This window comes from Otolemur garnettii, unplaced genomic scaffold, assembly GCF_000181295.1.
Source record: "Otolemur garnettii isolate 467f Iridium unplaced genomic scaffold, OtoGar3 scaffold00004, whole genome shotgun sequence".
Classification (NCBI taxonomy): Eukaryota; Metazoa; Chordata; class Mammalia; order Primates; family Galagidae; genus Otolemur; species Otolemur garnettii.
Genome location: NW_003852399.1, coordinates 38,590,208 through 38,606,918, shown reverse-complemented (window position 1 = coordinate 38,606,918; position 16,711 = coordinate 38,590,208). Strand labels below are relative to the sequence as shown.

The window sequence follows — 16,711 nt, the reverse complement described above, 5'->3', positions numbered from 1 at the left end:
TACGTGGCGGGCGCCTTAGCCGGTTGAGCTATAGGCGCCGAGCCTTATTTGATCTTTTGAATGAAGTTGTTACTTGCTCCTTTGATCAATACTTTGACATATTTAATAGTTCAGGCAAATTAAAGTGTTTATTCCTATGCTTACTAAAAGGTTAATCTTTGACATTTAGATGTCCTGCTTCTGTCTGTTTTGCCAACCCTATTTTGTGCTTTGTTGCACTTTTAATGAACCTGCAGTTTTTGTAAGAGTCAATTTCCTTGTCATCAGAGACTCTTAGACTATTTTATGCAAGTGGTATCCTTGGTAGAGATTGGCAAAGAAAATTAACAAGATAGAGATTGAGTGACTCCTACAGATGGAGCTGCCATTCACCATAGCTTTTATTGCTTGGGAGTTTGACTTGCTCAGTGGACGTATTTTCCCTTTTTGGCAGCAATATTTTGTACTCTTGATCATTACTGATGGTGTGATCACAGACCTTGATGAAACCAGGCAGGCCATAGTTAATGCTGCCAAGCTGCCCATGTCCATCATCATCGTTGGAGTTGGAGGTGCTGACTTCGGTGCCATGGAGTTTCTGGATGGTGACAATGGAAGTCTTCGCTCACCATCTGGCGAGGTGGCCATCAGAGATATTGTCCAGTTTGTGCCTTTCAGACAGTTTCAGAATGTGAGTATCACTCCTCCTTATTCAAATGCCAAGAAGTTTGAACACAGACCTTTGCCTGTCCATCACCAGGCAAGTTGACTGGGTGTGTGGGGTTGGAGGATGCGAGAGCACCATCCTTTTTCCACTGGAGAGCTCCGATTGGATCTGGAGCACTGCTTCAGGGTATGTACTGTGTGCTTTTCGCAGTCTATAGGATAAATTGTTTGAAATGGTAACTGTTGTGAATATTTAAGATATATTTCGTCTTTACCTTTGTGACAACAGGAAAAAGCTCTATGTAAGTAGATGCATAATTTACCAAGCTGGAAGTTTGGTTTGATGAAAATCTCTGAGAAAAATCACTCATTGCGGTTTACTTCAGTGGTAACATCTTGCAAAACTCTAGATCAGAATCACAACCAGGGCATTCACATTGACACCTCAAGACACATCGTCACGAAGCTCCTCATGTTGCCTTCTTAGAGCCACATCCATTTGCTTCTACCTCTAGCCTTTCCTTAACCCTGGGAAACCACTTATCTGTCTGTATTTATATAATTTTCTCATTTCAAGAATGTCGCACACATGGAATCATTATATAATATGTAACCTTTGGGGCCTGGCTTTTTTTTTTACTCAGCACAATTCTTCCAAGAGCCACCAAGTTTTTGCTTTTTTTTCTTTTTGCTGAACCTGTTCCATGGCATGGATAGACTCCAACTTGTGTAACCATTCACCCATTGAAAGACATCTGAGTTGTTTCTAGTTTTGTCTGTTATGCAGGGGGTTTTGTGTAAACATAAGTTGTTACTTCTCTAAGATAAATACCCAGGAGTGCAATTGCTGGGTCATATGATAGTTGCATGTTTAATTATTAAAGCAACTGTCAGACTTTTCCAGAGTGACCATACCGTACCATTGAACATTTCCACCAGCAAAGGGAGAGGGTGAGGGTGTATGTGTGATTATAAAGCAGTAATGTTGGAGATCTTTGTGGTGATGAAACAGTTCTGTACCACGATTGTGGTGGTGGTTACACAGATCCTCCCACATGACAAAATTGGATAGAATTTTACACACACACACACACAAATAGCAATGCATGTAAAACTAGAAATCTGAGTAAGGTCTGTGAACTGTACCAATGTCAGTTGCTTGGTTTTGATACCATATTATAGTTACATATATAAAATGTTACTTTGGAGAAAACCGGGTAAAAAGGACATGAGACCTCTCTGTATCATTTTTGCAGCTTCCTGTGAATCTATAATTATTTTACAATAAAAAGTAAGAAAAGTTTAATATCAAGTGAATGAAAGGCCTACACTTAAAAGTTAAAGAACAGTAACAAAAAGATCATGAAATGTTTTGCCACTGAAAATGAGCTTGATAAATGTTAGCAGAGGTGATAATCATCATTATAAGCAACATTGGCTACTGAGCTTATTCCGTATTTGGTGGACTGCTTCTAAGAAAAGATACAATAAATAAATAAATAAATAAATAAATAAAAGATACAGGCCTAGGGATTGGGAATTACTGCTTTGTAATGGCTGGGGAGGCATCTGTGGACTTCTTTCAAAAAGCCAGTAAAAATTCGGTTGCTAATAAAGTTGTTTTGATTTTGTTTTTTCACAAGGCCCCCAAAGAAGCACTCGCCCAGTGTGTCTTGGCGGAAATTCCCCAGCAGGTGGTGGGCTACTTCAACACATACAAGCTCCTTCCTCCCAAGAACCCAGCTACCAAATAAGAGGAAAGCAGAGGGGCTGTGACCTCTTCAGTAGAGTTCTGCTGTGCTGTGTGGAGCAGTGCTATCTTTCACCTGGAACCTTGTGTCTGTCATTTTGTGTATTCATCACTTGTAGCATTTATCATGTAAACTTAGTTCTATAGAGATTATATCTGTTTAAATCATTCTTTTATACTTGGGGGTTTTGGCGGGGGGGGGGCGGGCAGTGCCAAGTCTATCTTGGCTCAATCAATTCAGTGATTGCTAGTGACTTACAGTAATTGCAAGAAGCCTATTTGGATTAGAAACTAGTGTAGCAAAAGCTGATTTTGTTGTTTTTGTTTTTTCCTTTCCTATGATGAAAATACTGTTTTTAAAAGTTTGTCTTAAAAGAATGAAAGATTGTTGGCATGATATGATCTGTACATTGCTGTACTTGGTTCATAGTGTATGTTTTTTTTTGGGTTTTTTGGTTTTTTTTTTTGAGACGGAGCCTCAAGCTGTCCCCCTGGGTAGAGTGCCATGGCATCACAGTTCACAGCAACCTCCAACTCCTGGGCTCAAGCGAGTCTCCTGCCTCCACCTCCTAAATAGCTGGGACCACAGGCGCCCGCCACAACGCCTGGCCATTTTTTGGTTGCAGCCATCATTGTTGTTTTGGCAGCCGGGCTGGGGATTCGAACCCGCCACCTTAGGTGTATGTGGCTGGCGCCTTAGCCGCTTGAGCCACAGGCGCGGAGCCATAGTGTATGTTTTACAAGCCAATGTCCATACCTGATTATGAGAGCTTCTTCAATTAGATGAGATTGAATTTGTTCCTGGAACTCTGTGTTCTGTACTTTTACCTTTAATTGCATCTGATTTTTGCTGCAGTTTAGACACTACGGTTTACAAAATAGCATGCACTCACGCGAGACTTAGTGAAAAGTACTAACTGAGCAGAAAAGATACATACTCAATTCTTAAAGTGTATGATTGATAAGTCAATACCCTCATGTAAGTAAGCCATTTTTATTTGCTTTTCAAGATATTTTATTTTCATTTTGGAAAACTGTAATCATGGTCAGATTCAGCCTTCTCATAGACTGATGTGACACTCAGGATTCTGTAGATGCATAGATGGCAGATTGTAGTGGATTCTACATTATTAGATTATTTTAACTGAGATTTATTAAAATGGAAATAACTGCTTTAGCCAGGAAAGCTATGAGGACCAAACACATAAAGTGGAATGCAGAATTTCCTTTCTTTCTAACTAATGAAAGATTTTACTTATTAAAAAAAAGACAGTTTTTATACTTTCCTTGCTAAGGTCTTATGCATTGATTTGTGCAGATTCATTTAGACATTTTCTCCTTTTTTTAAGTGGCAATTTGGTGTGATTTGTAAACTCATAATTCTAGTTAGCTATCAATCAAAGTCATATTTTACATTTTAATTAAGTGTGCTCTTTCCTAAGTCTGGAATGTATTGTGTTATGCATAAAAACTGTTGTAACTTAAAAAGAGGAAAACAATCAAACAAAAAATAACTTTTCTAATTGCTACATTAAGATAGAGTGTACTTGACAGGCTTTTTTTTTTTTTTTAGAGTAGAATTTTTTTTCTGACTTTTACCCTTTTACAACGTATTACTTAGGGAACATGACACTTTTAGAATAGATTCAGTAACATTTTATTGCGGACCTGTGTGCTAAGGACTATGCATATCTGTATATTGGCCAATACTCTTTAGTAATTTCATGTTTAAAATTGTGTGTGTGTGTCACATATCCTAAAGTGGACGTACCCGGTGCCATTGACTTGCACCTCAGCCCATGTCTCTTGTCCTCCGCAATGTCTGAAGAAAGTGAGCTGTCAGCTGCGAACAGCTTTGTCCTCTCAGAAACATTCTCATTGCAAAAGTCAGGCTGAGAGGGAACCTGCCTGCTTGCTATCCTTTTTTAGCCCAGGCGAGGAGTTGCCTACCTCTTTCCTGCTTGCTGGCTTCTGGATATGTGCTGTTAACTGGAAGGTACCTAACTAGGAGTCTGCTATTCCACAGTATGGCTTATTAGTCAACAAGTCATTTTGACATTACCAATAAGGAAGAAGGAAACAGATCATTCTTCCAGTTATTTGGAGCTGTAGTTGTCCCAGATATCCTAATTCATTTCGTGTGTGGGTAATAGCATGGCTATATTGTTCTAGTTTTCAGATTTTTTTCTTTTAATCATAGGAAACTTTTTGTATATGCGGTTTCTGAGATAGAAGTATTCTACAGATGTATGACTCACAAACCAAGGCTATTATGGGTAATAGGTAAACATACCTTTTCCAGCTTACATACAAACTCACCTTTAGAACAAACCTACAGACCTTATCTCATCTGTAACCTGGGGACTGCCTGTATTCTTAGGATATGGAAAAACAAATGGAGCATCTCCGTTTGATGCTAGGGCAGGGTCCAGGCCCAGGGTCTCTGGGTCTGCTCCTCATTCCCCTTCAGCAGCTCCTCAGCAGCACCCACGTTACCTGTACAAGGGGACTGGGGAACTGCTGGTCATGAGCACTCGTTTTGCCAAATAATGAGTCATCTATTGATTTGGTTTGGTCTTCATAATTTTATATTCCGGTTTTACCAGAATTGTTCTGTTGAAAAAAATTTTTTTTTAAGAATTGTTAATTCTTTTTTTCTTTTAAGACAGTGCTGTGGCATCTTAGCTCACAGCAACCTCAAACTCGGGTTCAAGTGATCCTCTTGCCTCAGCCTCCCAAGGGTGGACTACAAGCGCCCATTACAAAGCTTGGCTGTTTTTTAGAGACAGGGTCTCTCTCTGGCTCAGGCTGGTCTTAAACCTGTGAGCTCAGGCAATCCACCTGCCTCGGTCTCCCACGTGCTGGGATTGCAGGCGTGAGCCACCATGCCCGGCCTATGAATTATTAATTCTTGATCAGATTCATCAGTAGATGCTATTATTTTTAAGAGCTGTGATTCTAGCAAATTAGAGTGATTGGTGCCCTTTTTCAGTTTTGAATTAAAGCACATACAATTTCTAAATTAACATTTTATAAAGTTTGTAAAATTTTAGCCCTTGACCTCATTGCATGCTGATTGAATGTCATTTTATATTAAAATAGTCCTTTTCCCTGTTGTGCCAATATTTATTCAAGATTCTCAGCTATGTAGCTGGGGCAACCTCAGACATATGACACTCACATTTTTTTTCTTAAAATGCATTTAAAGAAAAATTAACCAAACTGAACTTTCATACTTCACATAATCAGATATATTATAAACATATATTATAGTGACAGTACCTTGGATAAACATAATATTTCTCAAATATGCCTGTGCTGAGAAAATATTATACCAACTGTCCTAGTCACTTCATATGTGGTAAGAATTGAACTTTTAAGACCATAAAAATTTAAAGTCTGATCAGGGATTTCCAGCTGTTCACTTTGGTACTATCTTAGGCAGCCTTTCCAAAGTAGATTCAAGGCCCCATTGCTGCTTATTCTATCTTTTGACTTATGTTAACTTTTTCGTTTTGTAAATTTTCTGGAAAGACATCTTCAGTACATCCCATTATATGTGTGATTGATGGTCATAGGAGTGACACTTAGGGGAACCAGAAGTTTGGTGGAAATCGTGAGAGACTATTTTGTGCTTTTATGGATGTTACACTTGATAATATGTGTATAAGTTACTAATATATGAATTGGTGTTAAAGATATCTTCTATTTGAATTCCCTTTGGATAAAGTTATTTCTTGATGTAACATAATGTCTTGTTTTCATTTTTATTTATTACATATTATCAAGACAATTGAAGTTAGAAATAACATGAATATGGTGTTTTAGGTGGCCTATATTCCATATTTTACTGAATTAAACAATTTTGAGGATATATTATTTTATGGTATTTATTATAAAGATATTAAGTGGGTTCAAGATACACGTTTTATCAGTCATGTTAAGCAGGACAGTATATCTGTCTAACTTTAAAAGATATTTTTTAAATTGGCCAGGTGCGGTGGCTCATGCCTGTAATCCTAGCCCTCTGGGAGGCCAAGGTGGATGGATTGCTTGAACTCATAGGTTTGAGATGAGCCTGAGCAAGAGTGAGACCCTGTCTACTAAAAAAAATTAGAAAAACTGAGGCAAGAGGATCACTTGAGCCCTAGGGTTGCTATGAGTTATGACACCACAGCACTCTACCTAGAGCAACAGCTTGAGACTCTGTCTCCAAATATATATATATATATATATATATTTAAAATATATAAATATAAATATATATTTAAAGTATTTTTAAAATATATATATTATATATATATTTTAAATCATTCCATTTTGTTGCACTCATTGGGCAGGGCTTTGGGAATGTATTTCTGACCAAAGTAGTCACATTTGCTGCCACTATAGAAATAAATAATGCTAAAAGTGGAGAGAAAACATTAAACAAGGTGATTGTGTGATTTAACATACTCACAGAGAAACCTAAGATCCGTGTAGGAAGCAAGGAACACGTCCTGAGGATATGCCATTTGATCCAGGACCTGAAAGTTACCTGTGAAGCAGGTGAAAAGCATTTATAAAGGTGTCAGGTCAAGAGAAAGTTTGGAGTTGAATGTTTTAGAAGTGCTAAGAGGTTTGAGTTTGTTGTAATGTAAATTGTGAGAGGGAATTGTTACAGTAAGACGATGCCCAACGGAGAGAAAGAGCACCCAAACACCTCGTTTATAAGAGGAAGGGCTTTATGCACCAGCTGGGAGCTTAAGGCATATAAGAATTCCAAATGGCCACACTTCCCAATTGGCTTAGTCTTTCCCTTTTTTATCCACAGTCAAAAAGTTCCACACCACAGGTACCCTTCTCCTTGCCAGTTTGAATCAAGCGGGAGATGCTATTCCATCCCCTATAGAACTACAGGATTTCACAGAATTTGGAAATTTCCAAGTTTCAGGAAGTCAAATTTACAAACTCCTAAGAGCTGAGTCATCATGGAGAGGATCCTGCAGGTATATCCTTGTGGTCTCCTTGAGAAGACCTGTTCTAGACTGCAACCTTCTCGGGTATCCTCTCTCAGAATGTGGCAAAAGAAGCAGAATGGTGAGGTGGAGTGGTTGATGGGGCTTACATCCCTTTAGGTCCACTAAGGGAGTTCAGACTTAGACTAAGGGACATGGGATGCCACTAAACGGATTTAAGAAGAGGAATGATGTGATCATATTTGTGTTTCTCTAAAATTAGGGGAACTTAACATTTTAGGGCAGACAGATGAGCTCAGAAGCCTCCAGAGTTCCATATGGAACCTTATTGTCAAACTCGAGTTTGGCCATGATGGCTTGGCCTTGGTGAGGCCCAGATGGGGGAACTGTGGGTGCTCACCTCCTGGTGGATGCTCAGCTGTTTGGTCACATGCTTGCTAAGTGTCTGATTCTAGGTCTGTTTCAATGCTATGCTCTTCTTCCCTAAGGTGACCAGATTTTAACATTGGTAAAGTGGGACATCATTGATGGGGGGAGGGGGAGGGTTCTTAGTTAAAAATTTGGTCTATATGGAGCAACAAAAATTTTCATAGAATGCAAAAATAGTATTGTAATCTTTTTTTAAATTTCAACATAAGTATAATTTTCAAATGTAATACATTAAAAAATTATGTATAGTATTATTTTATTATTTGGCATATTTCTCGTCGAATTCTAACAACTGATCAACAATGTGAACTTTGATAAGCAGTTCTCGATAATCAGTTCTCAATAATTATTTGTTATTATTAAAGTTTAACATTATAAAATTAACAAAAATAATAGAAAACTCATATCCTGGAGAAATAGCCACATGGCAGCCGAAAACCATATATTCCCTTCCTATTCTCCTGCCGTTCCCTAGCTTGTCATGCATTCTTTCCAAAAATTGGGACTTTTTAAAAATGCTGTGGGATGCGGAACAAATTGTTAAAAATTGGGACTGTCCCGCCAAAAGCTGGATGTCTGGTCAGCTTATTTTTCCCACAACCCTGTCTTCATATCAAATCATGTGTTATGTCTATATTTCATCTGTTCCTTAATGGTTCAGAGGCTGGCTCATACTTGGTGATAACTGTTCTCCAGGGTTGCCAAACCCTTACTTATAGCAATACCATCACCCTTGTCACTTGTCACCAAGCATCAAAGTTTGGCCAAATTTCCCAGAAAAATCACAGCAGTTTGCATTGTTTTTGGAGAATCACATTTTGGCTTTGCTGTTGATTCTCTTCTGCAAAAGAAAGAATCAATGAGGCAAGTGTCATTACAAGCAGAATGTTGACTCCTTATAGCTTGGGAAAGAAGAGGTGTATTTTTTGGTCTGTTCATCAGTAGACTGAACAAAGCACCAGGTTTTATAGCAGCACCTGGTCTTCTAGGACGGGACTCAGAATTTCAAGAGTCAGGGAGCTCTAGGGAGTTCTCAGAGAAAAGATTGAACAGAAAATAGTTTGTCTTTTCAACCACCCCTCCATTCAATAAGAAGCTTACTGAATGGTTCATTCATTGGTTTGTTGAACGAATCATTTATTGAGTGACTTTCAACCAGCAATCAACAGGAATTCACAAGGGAAGTAAGGAGTAGAGAATTCTTACTAACTTCAAAACTTATGATCTAATATGAAAAAGGAGATGGTTTGTGATGTTGAAACAAACAGGGATGAGTGAGGTGAGCGAGCCCTCTGTGGCTGGAGTAAGCCTGGCCCTACTGATGCCTTCAGGAGCCCATGGCTGTGAGTAAAGAGGGGCCCCTGAACACTGCTTCTGGAAAGACGCTCCCCACTTCCATCCTTCTAACATTCACGGCTCTTCCCCCACTGTCCTGGGACTCCCGAGCTGTTTCTATCTGTCACAGGACACCTGGATCATTAGCTTCCTCACTCCAACCCATCTGGCTCCCTTACTCCACATCCCACTTCCCATCAATGACCCACACCCATTTACTCTGCCCTTTGGAACCCGGTCATTCATTAACTAAACCTCTTACTACGCTGTTTCAGGACAATTTCTGCACTTTTTATTCTCATTAAAACCTGGCTCTTGGCTCAGCACCTGTAGCTCAGCAGTTAGGGTGCTGGCCACATACACTGGGGCTGGTGGGCTCTAACGGGGCTGAGCCTGCAAAACAAAGAGAATAGCTGGGCCCTGTGGTGGGTACCAGTAGTCCCAGCTACAAGGGAGGCCGAAGCAAGAGGATCACCTTGGCCCAAGGGTTTGAGGTTGCTGTGAGCTGTGATGGGACAGCACACTTAGTGTGGGTGACTTAGTGAGACCCTGTTTAAAAAAAAACAAAACAAGAAACAAAAAAAACTTGGCTCTTTTGAAGAACATTGCTTCCTCCTCAGCCCTCTCATGTGAGGCGCTTTCTTCTTCCTGATCTACCACTGGGCTTGGAGGCAGGGTACAGAGGACCCTCTCTGATCCTCCCTCTGCTTCCAGGTACGTGACTTTCCCCTTTTCTTTAAAACCTCTGGCATTCACCCTTTTATCATTAGAATGATCACTCTCTAGCCTGCCTTAGAATAATCTTGCTCTCACTTCAGCCCATACCCTGAAAGTCATATCATTATAGATAACAGACCCCTCCCTCATCTCATTTTTAAGTATTCCATTTTCTAGTAACGACCCACTTTCCAGCTCACTCCCTGTGGTACCACAACTCTAACAAATCCTCATCAATGCCTTCTCTCCGCTAAATCTACCAGCTTTTCAGTTCTCTCATGGTATTGTCACTGCCCAACCAGGTTCATTTTCCGGCTACTCCAGAGCAAGCAATACACTGAAGGGTGGGGTTTGCTGTAGAGAAAGTGTTTCTACTTCCGGCACTGCTAAGCCAAGACAGATGGGAGGAATTTCTCAAATCGGCCTCCTCAAGAATTTGAGAGATAGGGTTTTTAAGGAGAGTTTGCCTGAAGGGAGATTTAGCAATTAGGTTTGCTAATTGGCTAGGTTTGGGGCAAAATTACTGGGGGGTGGAAATTGACTTTGTGTTGCTTTAATTCCTGGGGCCACAATTCCAGGTGAGTCAGTTTTCTGGTGTGGGCTGTGGGTCTGAGTCCATGAGCCAATCCACTGGAATGCAGGGCCTGGAAGATATCTTGGAAACTACATTTAGATTTCCAAAAGATGATTATGTCTATGGAGAAAGTTAAGAATCTTTACAACCACCAGCCATGCAAGAGAAAGTTAAGAATCTCTACAACCACCAGCCATGCAAGAGAGTTAAGAACCTTTATGACCCTCAGCTATGAGACTCCAGAGTAGCAATTACAGAGAAGCAAACAAGGAGACAGTGGCTATCATCCAGCAAACCAGGGGCACTGTCTCTTTATTATCATTATTTTAACATGCCTGTTCCTTTACACAGTTTGGGGGCCTTTGCCCTAGTTCTTACCCTGCCCCGCTTTATTAAATTGAAAGGGTGGGTTCAGTATGCAGCCTCTCTAGCTCCTTGCTTTTTGAAATGTCTTTTCTACTATTCTTTGCCTTGGCCATTCACTCTGACCACATGGGCGATCTTGCTCTTACCCAGATATGCCCAGCACACCACTCCTAGCTCAGGCCTTTTGTAGTTGCTGTTGCCCCTTCCTGGAAACCTCTTCTGCCCTGGGCACCTGGGTATCTTGTTCCTGCACCTCCCTCAGGCCTTTCTTTATTCAAGCATCATCCAGCAAGGCTTTTACTGATCACTTTAGTTAAAATCGTACCTCTTTCTCCTGCACTGCCCATCCCTCTTTGTTTAGGTTTTACTTATTTTGTTTCTTTTCCTCCTACACCCACTAGAATAGGAGATCCAAGAAGTCAGGGATGTCTATTCACGGATTTATCCTCAGAAGAGACCTTGGCGTTGAGTAGGCACTCCCTGAGTGGATACTGAAAGAATGAAGTATGCACTAGAGCAGACGTAAGGACAGAAGTTGGTTCAGGTGAGGGAATGTCTAAGGTTGGAGTGGGGAGATTGTCCCTTCACTGTGGGGAGCAGTCAGGATAGCAGGAAGATCTGGGAAAGCTTCTCAGATGTTATCTGGGATCTGAAGGTTATATAGGGTTTTATAAGGTAGAGAAAGGAGAAGAGCCTTTTAGACAACGAAATTGGCGTTGTCAATGGCATGAGGTGGAAATGCTAGGGTGGGTCGAAGAACATTGCCAGTGTAAGGAGATGAACGTGTGTTTGTGAGAACCCGTTTGTTCCGTAATTCAGTCTCTACTCACTTTTACAAATGTGATATCAAAATTCCAACGATGTCACTCCTTCTTCACACATTTCTATTTTAGTGAAATCTGTCATTGGTTCCTTTCTTTAGGACATGGTAAGTCTGAATCTTTCTTCTCAGATCTGGAATGTAAAAATGGTCCTACCACAGCAGACTTGCTCATCATTTAACCCCATGAAACCCTGGTAAGTGTGTTTGTTTGATCCTTCTTTAGGCAGATGCTACTTTTATCAAGTTAATCCCTGATCTTCATGTTTGAAAGGAAATGTAAAACCTTTGATCTCGTACTCTGGCATGCTCTGAGGTCACCTGGATAAAGGATCTTGTTTTGTGTTTTGTGAAATGGGGACTTGGAGTAGGAATCGCTAAATTCCCTTTCAAGGCTAAGATTCTGTTGTAAACAATGAAGCTTAATTTCTTTAAAGCTGAGTGCAAGACACTGCCTCCCGAGCCTGGTTAATAACCCTTTGCAGGGGTCGTTGCTGAATTCTCTATTCCTGAGGGTTCCCAGCAGCGAGAGTTCTTATAAATGTGAAGCAGAATCATTGTGTGCAGTGGGCAGAGTTGACTGGAGGTATAAAGAGACAGAGAGGGGCTGTGACCTTTCAGGTATCACTCCCTTTTCTCACCCAATGGATTTATTATCCAGAAATGTCAAGGTTGTATTGCTTAATGATGCACATTTATTTGGCCTTTGCACCATCACTCTCAGTCACAAAACTTATAGTAGGAAAAATACAATCAGTCATAAAAACCCATAGAGGAAAACATCAAATTTTACTACAGTATATGGGTAAGGGACTTAAAGCATGAATTTCAAGTGTCTTTGCTCTGATTAGATATAATACATTCCAGAAGAGCATAATGATTAACATCTTCTAAAGATTCAAAAATTCCTCAATGGAAGGTAAAAGAATTACTGTCAATATGGAACAGGTCAAAATTACAAAAAGTACAGATTTCTTCTCTTATTGATATTCTATGTAGCGATTTTTTATCTAATATAAGTGAAATGAAATAGTCCATTCTAGATTATTTTAGGGTAATTTAACACCAGTATTAATGGTCCCTAGATTATGGAGAGGGAGCCAAGTACTCCTTTCCTTTGGGTATACTTAGAGGTTTTATCTTACTCAAATCTGATGTTTGGTGAATTTGTACACGTGAAAAGTAATTTCTAGTTCAAGTTTCTCTCTGTTGCTTATTTTTGACATGGCCTGTATGTAGCATTGTCAGACTTAGCAAACAAAAATATAGTATGTCAAGTTAAGTTTGAACTTCAGATAAACAATGGAAAAATATTTTTTTCAGTAGAGGCATGTCCCAGATATAGCATGGGGCATATCCATAGTAAAAAATTCTTCATAAACTGAGTGTCCTGTATTTTGTCTGACAATCCTATCTGGGAGACAGATTGCAAAAGGTACCACAATCTTTCCCCTCCCTCTGCATCCACGCTTTTGCAATGTGATTTTGCAGTTCTTCTATTAAGAAGTGGAATTTGCTTCTATACCCCTTGAATTTGGGCTGGTCTTGTGACTTTCTCTAATAGAATGTGGTAGCCATACTCTTATGCCAATTCTGAGCCTAACCCTATAAAGACTTGCTCACTTTTGCTTTCTGTTTCTTGGAACCCTGGAATCCTATGCCCAGGTTAGCCTCTTAGTGTATGGGAGACCACGTGGTTAGAGACAACCTAGCTTAGTCATCCCCCAGCCAATCCAGTAGCTGATTATAGAGATGAATTAGCCCAGCTCAGATCAGAAGAACCACCACCTGAATCAGCCCAAACTGGCAACCTATAGAATCTAATAAATGACTCATTAGCTAATACATTATCCATTTGAGTTATTAAGTTTTAGATAGAAAAGGCAAAATTGATACACTTTGACAACATAAAACAAAGCTGGGCATTTTTAAGATCAGAGAACAGTTATAGGTTGTGCTGAGTTTTGAGGGTAACAGATAAAAGTGATACAAGAGATGATTTTTTGTAATTGATTTTGAGCAAATAATACTTGAGGATGGCTTCATTGAATCAGAAGAAATTGCTTGTTGAAGTAAAGATTTGTTCCCACAGGGAAAAAAGTTTACTCCTTGTAGAGACATTGTTTTGCTTCTTTAACTATTTAATGTTTTATAGTGTAGAACCTCTGCCAAATGGCTTCTTACATTCTCATTCTCTGCAGATATTATAAGGATATATCCCTTTTAACCAGCCCATTTTACACTGTCTTTCTGGTGATTGATTTTTGAGGTCAGATCTGGATGGGGGCAGGGGAAGTACTTTCACATATGGCTAAGTCTTCCCTTAATGTCAACAATAGATTCTTGGAAACTGTGACTTTAAGAGAAATGATATATAACAAAATCAATTTCATCATAGACTAATTGATATAAATCCTATAGCATATTTCTTGTCACAAAAGTATTGCCAAATTCCTAAATAAAGACCAAAGCATTTTTTTTTTCTTTTAGAGACAAAGTCTCACTTTCCTGCTCTTGGTAGAGTGCTATGGCATCATAGCTCACAGGAACCTCCAGCTTGTGAGCTTAGGTGATTCTCTTCCCTCAGCCTCCCCAGTAGCTGGGACTACAGGTGCCTGCCACAATGCCCCGCTATTTTTTGTTGCAATTTGACCAGGGCTGGGTTTGAACCTGTAACCCTTGGTATATGGCGCAGGTGCCCTACTCACTAAGCCACAGGCATCGCCCAACCAAAGCATTTCTAATGTCACTCATTGAAATTAAGTGTGAGCTGTGCATATATTTAAGAAAAAAATAAAAACTACATTGGTGCAAAAAAACACACTAGTGCCACTGCATTGGCGGGCCAAGACGTGCCTGTGGCACTGCATTAGCGCTAGTGGCACTGCATTGGCATGGAAAAACATGCTAGAGGCACTGCATTGGTGTAAAAAAATGCACTAGTGCCACTGCATTGGTGCTGAAAAATGCGCTAGAGCCACTGCATTGGCACAAAAAACGCACTAGTGCCACTGCATTGGTGTAAAAAAACGCGCTAGTGCCACTGCATTGGTGTAAAAAAATGCACTAGTGCCACTGCATTGGCGCAAAAAACACACTAGAGCCACTGCATTGGCACAAAAAACGTGCTAGTGCCACTGCATTGGTGCAGAAAATTGAGCTTAGTGCCAGTGCATAGGCCCAAAAAACGCATGAAAGCCATTGCATTGGCGTGGACAAATGTGCTATTGCCATGGTATTGGCATGGAAAAATGTGCTAGTGCCACTGCATTGGTGTGGAAAAATTCTCTACTGCCACTGCATTGATGATTAAATGCGCTATTGCCTCTGCATTGGAGCAGAAAATTGCCCTAGTGCCACTCTATTAGCATGAAAAATGCGCTAGTACCACTGCCTTCTCCCCAAAAATGCGCTAGTGCCCCTGCATTGGTGCATAAAATCATGCTAGTATCACTCCATTGGCACGAAAAACTTGTTAGTGCCACTGCATTCTCCCAAAAAACGCACTAGTGCCACTGCAATATCCAAAAAATGCACCAGTGCCACTGTATTGGTATGGAAAAATGTGCTAGTGCCACTGCTTTGTCGTGGAAAATCATGCTAGTGCCACTCCATTGGTGCTAAAAATGCACTAGTGCCACTGCATTGGTGTGGAAAAACATGCTAGTGCCACTGCGTTGGTGTAGAATAACATGCTAGTGCCACGGCTTTGGCTTGGAAGAACACAGTAGTGCCACAGTATTGGCGTGGAAAAACGTGCTAGTGCCCATGCATGGGTGCACAAAATGTGTTGGGGCCCCTGCACTGGTGTGGAAAAACTCACTAGTGCCACTGCATTGGCGCAGTGAAACGTGCTAGTACCACTGCATTGGCGTGGAGAAACGTGCTATTGCCACTACTTTGGTGAGGAAAAAATGTGCTAGTGCCATTGCGTTGGTGTGGAAAAATGCACCAGGGCTACTGCAGTGGCAAGGATAAATGTGCTAGTGCCACTGCATTGGCCTGAAAAATTCGCTAGTGCCAATGCATTGGCCTGAAAAACTCGCTAGTGCCACTGCATTGGTGCGGAAAATTGCGTTAGTGCCACTACATTGGTGCAAAAAATGCACTAGTGCCACAGCATTGGCATGGAAAAATGTGCTGTTGCCACTGCATTGGTGTGCCAAGACTCACTAGTGGCACTGCATTGGTGTGCCAAGATGCGCCAGTGCCACTGCATTGGGTGGAAAAACTTTCTAGTGCCATTGCGTTGGCGCAGAAAGACCAGCGATGCCACTGCATTGGTGCAGAAAAATGCGCTAGTGCCACTGCATTGGCGTGGAAAAACTTTCTAGTGCCATTGCGCTGGCATTGAAAAACGCGCTAGTAGCACTGCATTGGTGCGCCAAGACTTACTTACTTAATTATTATAGTTTCAGGGTCTCAGGCAATCAGAACCCCTTGCAACTTCTCTTGGGTGCAATAAAAGCAGCAGCTCTGGGTGGGACACCATCCCATTGCAGGGTACAGTCACACGAACACCCACAGTCACTCAGAGTGGGACCATTCAGACACACCAATTCCCCTAATTTGCAGGTCCTTGAGATGTGGTAGGAAATTGGGGAAAACCTATACAGGCACGGGGAGATTGTGCAAACTCCACGCAGGTGGTGTCCTATCAAATGACTAATGAGCGTGAACTATAGGGGTCTAGAACTACATGGGTTAACAGTAGTGTGGGAAGAAGGAAGAAGTAGGGAAATAGTCAACATCTCTCAGGACCCATAGGTGTCTGGACTTTGACTCTTGGCCAAGGTAAGGGCAAAGGGATTTATGATGTGATATTTAAAGTGCTAAACTTTCATGACCCAGCATCAGTTTCTGGGTGGTCAGCCTGCCTTCACTGTATGACTAGTGGTGGATAATACCCCCACTGGAAACTGTATAGCTTTGAGCTCTTCTGAAGCCTAGGTTTTTACCCAGATCTTGGTGGTTCAATCTCGAGACAGTGTTCAGATCCTTGAGTGAATAACAACACTGGGGGACTTGCTCGTGGCATATCCACTGGACTCCTGAGGCTTGCCTGGGCATTTTTCTCTTGCTATACTGTTTTCGAGTCCTTTAACACAGTGGTCCCC

At 40.8% G+C, this 16,711-nt stretch overlaps 1 protein-coding gene across 2 annotated transcripts in view; it reads left to right on the top strand.

Annotated features, from left to right (window-relative positions):
* The window catches only part of CPNE3 (copine 3), a 49,173-nt gene extending 46,291 nt beyond the window's left edge, over positions 1-2,882 (top strand). For both annotated transcript variants that reach the window (XM_003782501.3, XM_023517582.1), the window contains 2 exons: positions 434-670; positions 2,289-2,882. In XM_003782501.3, coding sequence (XP_003782549.1) covers positions 434-670; positions 2,289-2,399 — 348 coding nt within the window. In that variant the 3' untranslated portion in view covers positions 2,400-2,882. The remainder of the gene's footprint in view (positions 1-433; positions 671-2,288) is intronic.
* Positions 2,883-16,711: the final 13,829 nt, after the last annotated feature.